We start from the raw sequence: 10,849 nt of genomic DNA on the forward strand, positions 1-10,849 counted from the left end.
TTACTCTATGGACAGAACTCCTACCTGCCCGTGGGCCCTCCTTGGTTCAACGTGAATCCAACCTTAGCTCATTGTACACTAACCCCCATCTCCTGGACACTGCCCCCGCTCCCTCTTGTTCTGCCTCCCTTCAGCCTGGCAAATAGAGACTGGAATAGTGCCCCGTAGAGTGCCCAGTCTCTTCACCCTGCCTCTGCAGGAAGAAGCAGCCACCTTGGTCCTTGGTTTGTGAGAGGACTTGGGCTAGGCCACTATCAAACCATGAATAGACTCAGCCTTGAGGAGGGTTTCCTATTGCTGAGGGAATTTGAAGAAAGTATCTGGGGATTTAGCTCAATGGCAGAGCGCTGATCTAGTGTGCAGTAGACCAGGCCCTGGCCTCCATTGACTGCGTGAGGAGAAGGCGTGAGGAAAACTGGATGGAGTTTGCCACCAGCTAACTGATTCTCAGGAGCTTCCCAACTCCTTAAGAGGAAGGTGTACCCCTGGGTTAAGAAGGAGGATGGTGGGCCCAGGCTCTGTCTCCATCCCTGCATCTGGGAGAGGACCATTGTTCTCATCCACTGGGAGGTTCAACACTGAGCTGCTTCTCGGGGCCTGTGTCCTCCAGGTGAGATTCATGAGAGAAGATGAGCTGATTATCAGTCCATGAAAATCATTTCCCTGCACAGGGAATTCGTGCAACAGATGTGCAGCAGGGCCCAAACAACCTATTCCTTGAATAGGGAACAAACCATGTATAGTATGTATAGAAACCATCATGTGTGGGTTCTCTGATGCCAAAACTGGATGAGTTAATACCTAGCCAAGGGGCTGGAGAGCTGGCTCAGAGTTTAAGAGCATGTACTGCTCTTACAGAGGACATGGGTTTGGTTCCTGGCACCCATGTCAGGTGGCTCCAGAAGGAGTTAACACTTCTGACCTCTGCAGGCTCTGTACCCCTGTGCATATACCCCACAGAGATAAATAGATACACACACACACACACACACACACACACACACACACACACACACACAATTAAAAATGATAAAAAATAAATATTAAAAAAAATAAAAATACCTGGCCGGGCAGTGGTGGTGCACGCCTTTAATCCCAGCACTAGGGAGGCAGAGGCAGGTGGATCTTTGTGAGTTCGAGGCCAGCCTGGTCTACCGAGCGAGATCCAGGAAAGACACAGAAAGAAACTACACAGAAAGAAACACTGTCTTGAAAAAAAAGAAATACCTGGCTAAGTCTATTCCATATCACTAGAGATTTGGATTCCCAAAGGCATGGAGCCTTGCTTAAGCCAAATGCTTAACACCCCCATCTCCCAATCCCTTTTTTAGTGATGGAGATGGAGCCCAGGGCCTTGAATGTGCTAGGCAAGCAGTCGACCGCTGAGCCCAGCCCCAGCACACTGGCGTATCCGGCCTCATAATGGCCATAGGAGGAGAGGGTGTTTCCCCGAGTGGGAAGCTGAAACGGTTGTTAAGCAGGTCTACTCAAGACCCAGGGTAAAGGATAGCGATGAGCTAGGACAGAGATAGCCCATGGGGGCATATCAGAGGACTCCCGCCCCCACCTGGCATCAGGCTCTGCCGACTGGCCCCCTACTGTGGACGTCAGCATCTCTTTCTGAGCATCCCAGCTCAAGTCCACTGCCCACCCTCGAGCCAGCCACCCCACCCCCAAAGCCTGGGACCCCTGAGCAACAAATCCCACATTGTTCCCTAGCTGGCTCAGGCTGGAGGAATAATGGCTCTTTCCCAAGGCTGCCTGGCCTGCTGACTGGTTTTGTAAGCCATTCACGTTGGCAGGCTTGGAAGGTGGCCGCAGCGTAGGGTCTAGGGGTGACCATCTCTCCCCCTTCAGCTCTGGGCCAGCCAGCGGGCAGGAGGGAGGTCCAGAGTGTGCCCTTTGTGGAAGAGGCTACCAAACAGGATGCTGAACCACCACCACCACCCCTCCGAGCCTTCCATTCCCTGACTTCACCTCAGATCACCCTGGCCCACCCCTCCTCCCTTTGGAAGCCATTGGTGCGCGCAGGACTGGGGTGGGGGCAGAAGTTGGGAAAGCAATCCCTTTCTGGTTCTGTTCAGAGACATGGGCCCACCTTTGCTCCCTGTCCAACTAACACACTCACACACACACACACACACACACACACACACACACACACACACACACGCACGCAAGCACACACAAAGTTTCTAAAGACAAAGCTGGAGACTTTGGTCACTGTAGCAACAGGTCTGCCGAGAAATGGGTGGGTGTCATTCTCCAGCACAAAGGGTGTGCGTATGGCAGCTCCATCACTTAGCAACAGCCTCCCTCTCTCTTGGCCCGCATCACTGGCCCTGGGGGGGGGGGGGGTGCCCAGGATCGAGAACAAGGCTGTTCAGATTCCGGGTAGTGGGGAGGGAGACTTGGACACTGAGCGGACCAAGGCCCAAGGGCATGGGTGTTTGGGCAAAGAAGAATAGAGCTGGGCTGCTCATGACCCCGTGCCCTTGGGGACTTAAGCTGGTAGAGGTTCTAGACTGGCCTGATGAGCACGTCTTTGTGGGACCCAGAGCTGAGCTCCAGATAAGGGTGGCTCCCGAAAAGCTGGGCATGTGGGAAAGGAACACTAGTAGCCCAGGCTAAGCTCCACTTCTGGCTGATAGCCCAGCAGAGAGAAGGGGTCCTTTGGAAGTACCTCAGGGGTAGAGCTGGGGGAAATGATTTCAAGGGCAGGAACCAGGAGGAGGAGCTACTGGGTATGCTGGGACCTACTATGGAACTCTGCTGGGAAGGGTGGTATGGTGGGGGTGGTGGGGGCTGGTGGGGGTAGGCAGCTGGGTCATCTCAGAGCCAAACAGTCCATTCTAAGAAACTGAACAAGAGCCACTGTTAGAGGGAGGGAGGGAGGCTGAGAAGCCTTGTGGCTCACGAAAGGAAGGCCTCTGGATTTCCTCAAATGGGGGCTTTGTGGAGAGGGTGAACGGAGGCGGGGGCCCTGGAGGCAAGTGGGTTGACTTCCCAGGGGCAGCTGTGTTTAGCTCTAGATAAGGGTTTAGTGCCTAGTTCCCGAAGCCTTCCCTCCTCTCTGTCCCTCAAAAGCTGTAACATCCTTGGAACCCCTCCCCCAAGTCAGGACAACAAATATAAGCTCAGGCCAAGGGGACAGCAGGTCCAGGAAGAGGCCTGGCTACATGTCTAGGTACTGTCATTCGTGGACAAGGAAGTTCAGTGGGCACAGGGCTGTGGTACCTACTTTATTGTTTTTCCAGAATGGCCTTCTACAGGAAAATGCCTAACAGGAGGCGGGGGTTGAACGATGTGACTGGGCCACCTCAGAGAATGGAAGACAGAAGTGAGAGAATCCTCTGGGAAGAGGGAAGAGACACTGAGGGCTAAGACAGACCCACTTCAGAGACTGGAGTACCGAGCCTGGTTAGGTTGGCCCCCAAGAAGTCCCCGGTCCAGGATGGGAGTCTAGGTGGAACTAGAGAAGTGGTGTTTGGAGTGGTGATCAGCCAACCTATAGTCAGATTCCAAGACCAAAGGGAGGGCAGGCCAAGGGCCACGCCTGGCTCTGAGATGGCCAAATTGAGATTCTGGGCAACTCTAATGACCTAGACAGATCTCCACCTACAAGTGGGAGGGGCAAGGCTGGCGGGTCCCTCAGAGCGTAAGAATGGCTCTGTTTGCAGACGGGGCTCTGACAAGCCCCAACTTTGACAAAATGAGCCAAGTCCATCTCTAAACAGCAAGATGAGAAGTTGACGTGAGACCTGTGGGAAAGAATCAGCAGACTGTCTTGAGATGGGATGGCACCCCTCTGCACCTGCTCCCATGCCCCCCTAGACTCAGCAAGGGGTGCCCAGGGGCAGGAGTGGGGGTGACTCCCTGGGCTTATGGAAGTAGATGGAGGAAGACACTTCGGTCTTAAGCTTGCTGTCCGCTCCGACTGTCGCTGAAGAGTCCGAGGCTCCGCCACACTCCTCACAACAGCAGCAGCAGCAGCAATCCAGAAAGGCCTGGCCCAGTGGTCTGCAGATGCACAGGAGGAGCACGGGGGTGATGGCACCCTTGAAGAAGGTGGAGAACTGGTTGACGAGCCCCAAGAGGTCCAGGGTCTGACGGGTGAGCTCAGTGGAGAGGTAGGCCACCACGATATTGCAGACGTTCTCAGGGAGGGTGCAGAAGGCGTAGACCACAGTCAGGCCCACCACAGTGCTGTTGAGCTGCCTCTCACACTGCTCGTGCTTGCCCGCCCTACACTCAGGCTTCCTGCCCGGTGGGCCCCGCACCCGCCACGTCACCAGCTGACAGGTGACAGTGAAGAGGATGGGCAGACAGAAGTAGCAACCGAAGTACCACCACATGCGGGCATTCTGGTAGGTCATCACCAGTGAGTAGAGAGATTCAGGCAGGTTGGCTGAAGGTTTCATGATACACGAGTCCACAGTTCCCATGGTGGGAGCAGGCTCTTGCGCCAGCTGCCACAGCAGGAGTTCGGGCACAGCCAGCATCATCGAGCCCACCCAGATGACCGCCAGTTTAGCCAGGATCGATTGGCATCGCTCAATGGGCCTCACCTTCGGCAGGGTGCTGGTGGCCACATGGAAGCGGTCTATGCCCAGGGCACAAAGACTGAAGGTTGTGACTCCCAGGGAGGAGACCTGTGAACAAGGATGTAGAAGAAGATGGAGCGCTCAGCTGATGGGGGCCAAGAGGCTTCAGGCTGAGGAGGAACATGAGTTACACGTGAACAGAGGATGACAGCTGCTATTGGTGGAGCGCTTTCTACCCATCGGGCACTCCCCATTTGTCACAAACTCTCAACCGTGTCCCGCTGAAGTGTCAATACACACTTGTAATCCTAGCACCCCAGTCAGCCATCGGACAGAAGAAATGGAAACACGGGCATAAAGTGACTTGTCCACCACCTCACAGCTGATGAACGGTAAAACGGAAGTGGGTACACATCCCTGCTCCTCTTTCCACTTCCCAAGCTGGGGCGTGCTTAGACCCACCTCCCACAGACCCTGAGGTCCCTCAGACACTGGAAGTCACCTCTGAGGAAGAACCAGGACAAAGACATAGAAACTGGGCTTAGCCTGGGCGCGATGGTGTGTGCCTGTTGTCCCAGAACTTGAGAAACAGAAGAGGGAAGATCAGGAGTTCAAGGCCAACCTTGACCATGCTAAGTTCAAGGCTAGCATGGGATATATGAGACCCTGTCTCCAAACGGAAGGAAGGAAGGAAAGAAAGAAGGAAGGACAGAGAGGGAGAAAAGAATGAATGGACAAATTTCGGATTTTTGCGGTTCCTTCTCGCACCATCTCCTGTGAGTTCAATGGGCTAAGGGCCAGGGAATATGGGCTGCTCTCCGCTGCTTTCACCCTGCCTGCATTGTCCTGAGCAGTCAGTCCAACACCGTGGGGGGCAGCCCCTGCAATCGGCCTGCGCCCACCATCCCTGTGCACTGTTTATCCAGCAGAAAAATCACCCCGTGGAGCCAGCAGAGAGGAAGAGGCCAGAACAGCAGGGAAGGAAGTGCCAACTGGCCTGAAAGAAGAGCTCCTGAGCTGTTAGCTGATGGGTCTCCCTGGGGGTTTGTGCTCCCTCCTCCTCCTGCTTAAATTCTTCCCTTCTCTGGCCGGGGCAACACAATCCACGGCTTATTTGCACTGCCACCAAGGTCCTTTGTAAGAACCCCAACCCCCTCTCTTGGCAGGGGAATCCAGGCCTGCAGAGGAGCAGCCTCCAGCCTCTGGCAGAACAGCATTCTCTCTCTCTCTTCTCCTACATCTCAGAAACTATTCTAAATCTTACCAAGGGGCCATCCTGGAGTCTTCCCTCCGAGAGTTCTGGGCAGCAGCAGAGGCTCATAGCCTCATGCAAAAGTTCTAATGTGTCTGCCTCCTTCTCTCTTCTCCTTAAGCCATGCCCAAATAAACGCCACCATCATCTAAATTAATTCTGAGCACTTCATGGACATTACCCATTTTAATCCTTTAAGAATGAGGACTAACCAGGTATAGTGACACACACCTGTAATCCTAGCACTCACGACCACCAGGAGGTCAAGATCATCCTCCATTACACAGTGAATCTGAGGCCAGCTGGGACTATGGAATACCCTGTTTGAAAGAAAGGAAAAAAGGAAAGAAAGGAAGGAAAGAAGGAAGGAAGGAAGGGAGGAAGGAAGGAAGGAAGGAAGGAAGGAAGGAAGGAAGGAAGAGAAGAGAAGAGAAGAGAAGAGAAGAGAAGAGAAGAGAAGAGAAGAGAAGAGAAGAGAAGAGAAGAGAAAAGAAAAGAAAAGCAAGAAAGATTTGGGGCTAAACTAACCGAGTGACTGAGTGTGATGGGTCATTCCTGTCATCCCAGCATTCAGGAAACTGAGACTACACAATCAGGAGTTCAAGGTCATCTCTGGCAACCTAGCAAGTTTGAGGTCAGCCTGGGCTACATAAGAGCCTATCTAAAAAGTAGAATTGACAACACTAACAATAACTGGGGCTGGCTGCGGAGCATGGCTACTCAGGCCTTCAAAACCTCAATTAATTGGGTGACTAAGGCAAAAGAATAAAAAGCCCAAGGCCTACCCAGACTACAGAGTGAGTCTAGCTGGACAACTGAGTCAGAACCTGTCTCAAAAGCAATAAAAAAAAAAGAAAGAACTGACAATATAGCTCAGTAGTAGTGGTGGTGGGTTACTGACCTAGCATGCACAAGGCCTTGAGTTCAATCCCCACTGCTAAAAAGGGGGCAGGGTGGGGTAGGGGTTGGAGGTATAACTCAGCAAGAGAATGCCTGCCCATGTGGAAAGCTCTGGATTCAACCCCGAGTGCTGCCCAAAAGAAAACTAGTCATCTGGATGTGGTGGCACACACCTACACTTCCAGCCCTTTGGAGGAGGTAAGAGGCCTGCCCTTAGCTTGAGTCTGGGCTACAGCTGTAGTAAGAACCAGGCCAGCTAGGGTTACGATGGGAGTCTCAAAATAATAGCGAAGAGTGCCAGGCGGTGGTGGCACACGCCTTTAATCCCAGCACTCGGGAGGCAGAGGCAGGCGGATCTCTGTGAGTTCGAGGCCAGCCTGGGCTACAAAGTGAGTTCCAGAAAAGGCGCAAAGCTACACAGAGAAACCCTGTATTGAAAAACAAAACAAAACAATAGTAATAGTAATAATAATAATAATAATAATAATAGTAATAGCAAAGAGCTTTGGAGCTTCTGGTGTGCGTGCTTAGTATGCGTGAAGCCCTAGGTTTACCCCCAGCTCATTCAGACAGTTGTCTTCCTAGATGAGAACACTGAGATTTAGGCAGGTTAAATAACTTACCAACGTCGCTTGACCAGCCCTGGACAAAGAGTCCAGTTTCTAATATAATCTGTCCAATTCCAAAGCGATGTGCTGGCCCAGCACAGTGATCCACTTATTCCCAAATTCAGGAGGCAGAGGCAGGCAGATCTCTGTGAGTTGGAGACCAACCGGATTTACATGGCAAGTTCCAGGGCTACATGGTGAGACCTTATCTAAAATAAAACCAACAAACAAATACCCTACCCAGAGTTTGTGTGCCTAACCACTTAGCCCACCTAGGCAGTGAGTACCAGATGACAGATAAGGTTTAAAAGCCAGTGTCAGGCATGGTGGCACATGACTTTATCCCTAGCACTTAGGAGACAGAGACAGGTGGATCTCAGTGAGTTTGAGGCCAGCCTGGGCTACACACTGAGTTCCAGGCTGGGAAGGGCTACATAATGAGATGGGCCATCAAACAACAAGAAGATGCAGGGACCATGTTGAACTGTAGGGTCTCTTTGAATCTGGGAAGCCCTGGGCCACCAAATAGATGATGTCCATGGCCTAGGAGTACAGGAAGAAACCATTTCAACTGCTACACCTCACGGAGTGACCAATCTTGAAATAATCCCTAACATACAGCTAACTGGGGTTTTGGACCTGTGTCAAATGCCTGATACTAGTTCATGGGGAGGCCATTATTCCCTTCATGATTCCCCTTGTAGCTAAGGTTTATTTTTTTAATGTGTTTATTTTACTTATGTGTATGATTGTTTCTGCCTGCATGTATGTAAGTGTACCATGTGTGTGCCTTATACCCATGGAATTCAGAAGGGGGCATCAATCCCTTGGAACTGGAGTTATGGATGATTGTGAACTACCATGTGGGTATGAGGAACCAAACCCAGGTTCTCTGGAAGAGCAGCAAGCACTCTTAACTCCTGAGCCATCTCTCCAGCCCTCTGCAGCCATGATTTAAAAGATTGTTCCCACTGGATGTGGTGGTGTATGCTTTTAGTACCAGCACTTGGGAGAGGGAAGCAAGAGATTTTCTGTGAGTTTAAGGCCAGACTGGTCTACATACTAAGTTCCAGAACAGCCAGGACTACATAGAAAAACCCTGTCTCAGAGAGAGAGAGAGAGAGCGACAGAGAGAGACAGAGACAGAGATAGAGAGACAGACAGACAGACACAGAGAGAGAGAGACAGAGAGGAGGCTGTTCCTGCCAACTGTGATGATACAGGTCTGTAATCCCACCAATCAGCAGACTGAAGCAGAAATACTGTGAGTTTAATTATAAACCAGCCTTGACTACATAGTGAAATCCTATCTAATAAAAAAGGAGGAGAGAGGTGTAATAGTACATGTCCATAATCTCAGCACTTTGGAGGTAGAGACATGTGGATCAGGAGTTCAAGGTCATCCTTAAATATATAGTAAGTTGGAAGCTAGCCTGAGCTATAGGAGATCTTGTCTCAACAAAACAAAACACACACACACACACACAAATAAATAAATAAATAAATAAATAAATAAATAAAAAGACTAGGCTGAGGCAGAAAATCACTGTAAATTTGAGGCCAGCTTGGTCTGTACAGTGAGTTCCACAGCAGCCTGAGCTACAGAGTGAGAACCTGTCTTTAAAAAAAATAAAAAGGACAAGAGAGAGAAAAACTGTAAAAACAAATCTAGAAATAAAGAATAAAAACAAAGGAAAGCTGCTCACTGTTTGGTGCTATCATAGACACAAAAGCCTTCACACATGGGTAGACGTGTGCAGTGATTTGATTAAGCTGTCTCCTTGTGATCTACACAGCCCTTCTCACCCGCGTGTTTAACTTAACATGGAAGTCCCCATTCAGGGGTGCTCAGTGCTACACTTTAGAACTGTAGAGCAAGCCAGCTAGAAGGGCCATCTGGTCTACCCTCCATGCTTGAAAGGTAAGAAAACAGGGAGAGATGGGCTCTGTCCAATGACAAGCATAGTACAGTGATAAAGCTACTGTTTCTATCAGCTCTAGTACCCAAAGGTGGGGCTTGCCTTTCAGAGATGCCTTAGGAGGAGAGTGAAGGAGATGACCTTGAAGGTGACAATAAACTTGGTCAGGAAGGAGGGAGAGCCTGTCCTGGTGTTTGTATCCACAGGGAGGAGACACTGACTCAACCTGGGGGTGTTGGCAGGAAACTGGGGTCCCCTTCGGGTATTGCTAGGTTGTCGGGATACAGAGGGTTAAAAAGAGGAGTCAAGGGTTCAGGGCAGGCAAGAGGCACAATAAAAGGAAAAGGGGACTCCAAAAGAGAGAGAGATTTCTTGGGTGGAGCCATCAGAGACAGCTCCGAACCTAGAAAAAAAAGGTGAAGCATCTACGCAGTTCTTCCCAAAGCAGAAGCCCAAGTTAGACTCAAGCCGTGGTCTTGCACATTGGCCTGTTCATCTGGCCTGGCTTGCTTTCCTGAGGGCTACCAGAAGCCAATACTGAGTTTGTCCCCTTCCCTGATAGAGTTTGCCTCCTTCCACAATGACACAGAGAAAACTAGTTGAGTGGGAACCCCAGAGTGCTGGGGTTATACATACCTACAGATCCGCTCTCTGGGTCTCCGTAGAGACTGAAGCCCCTTCCCTGAACTGCAGGCCTACAGCCAGGCGACAGAAAGACATACTCACCTCCATGAAGGGCACAGCCCGGCAAGAAACATCCCCCAGGAGCCTCTGCTTGGTGATCTCGTTGAAGATGACAATGGGGAGGCAGAAGAAGAGGACCAGGAAGTCCCAGAGAGCCAGGCTGGCGAGGATGGAGTTCCATGCACTCTTCAGATAGTAGCTGTGCCACACAATACACATGACAGACAGATTGCCTACAATACCCACAGCAAACACCACCAGAGCCAGGAGCATGACAGCGTAGGCAGTGTAGGAGCTCTCTGTCACCGGATACAAGGGGTTCTGAATCTGCAGCCTCTGACTTGGTGTCCCGGTCAGGTTGACCCTCAGCTCTTGTCCACTATCTGGGGTGGCCCCTTCCTTGTCTGGGTTGGGGCTAGTGGCCACCAAAGTCTTGGTGGGCTGCAAGCCAGCAGGATGGATGGGCCTGGGGTACTCAGCCCACTCCCCAGGAACATAGTGCTGCACCTCCTTGGGCCCCTCGTCCTTGGTGCCTCTTCGGGGACGACTCTGCTGCTCCTGGACCTTCGCTCTACGCCCACCCAGAGATGAGGTGGACGTCCCAAAGACCCCAGTCAGCCCCACAGCCAACACTACAGCAAGAGAGACAGCCAGGGGCCACAGCCACCGCATGGCCGGGAAAGCAGGGTGCAGCTGCCTCGGAGAGGTGAGGGTGAGGGACCTAAGGGCTGCCTGGAATTAAAAGAGGCAGCTGGCAGCTGGGCCCGCCTCCAGTCAGGAGTCTGGCATGGCTGGCCCTTCCTCCAATCCTGTTGGCCATGGTCTGACCAGGGCCCTCTGCTGGACACTGAGCAGTCCATGCTGCCCTCACACATCCGTCCTCCATCACACCCCCTCTCAGGCTCTAAGGACAGACTGAACAGCCCTCAAAGGGACCAGAGA

General features: G+C 51.7%; 1 protein-coding gene across 1 annotated transcript; it reads right to left on the reverse strand.

Moving 5' to 3' along the window:
- Positions 1–3,229: 3,229 nt before the first annotated feature.
- On the reverse strand, positions 3,230–10,646 carry Gpr37l1 (G protein-coupled receptor 37 like 1). The gene is made up of 2 exons (XM_052737038.1): positions 9,950–10,646; positions 3,230–4,652 (listed from the first exon to the last, which is right to left on the reverse strand). The coding sequence occupies exons 1-2, from the start codon at positions 10,577–10,579 to the stop codon at positions 3,837–3,839; spliced, it is 1,446 nt and encodes a 481-aa protein (XP_052592998.1). The 5' UTR covers positions 10,580–10,646; the 3' UTR covers positions 3,230–3,836.
- Positions 10,647–10,849: the final 203 nt, after the last annotated feature.

The sequence above is a fragment of the Peromyscus californicus genome, unplaced genomic scaffold (genome assembly GCF_007827085.1).
Source record: "Peromyscus californicus insignis strain IS unplaced genomic scaffold, ASM782708v3 Scaffold_14__1_contigs__length_90479793_seg_2, whole genome shotgun sequence".
NCBI lineage: Eukaryota > Metazoa > Chordata > Mammalia > Rodentia > Cricetidae > Peromyscus > Peromyscus californicus.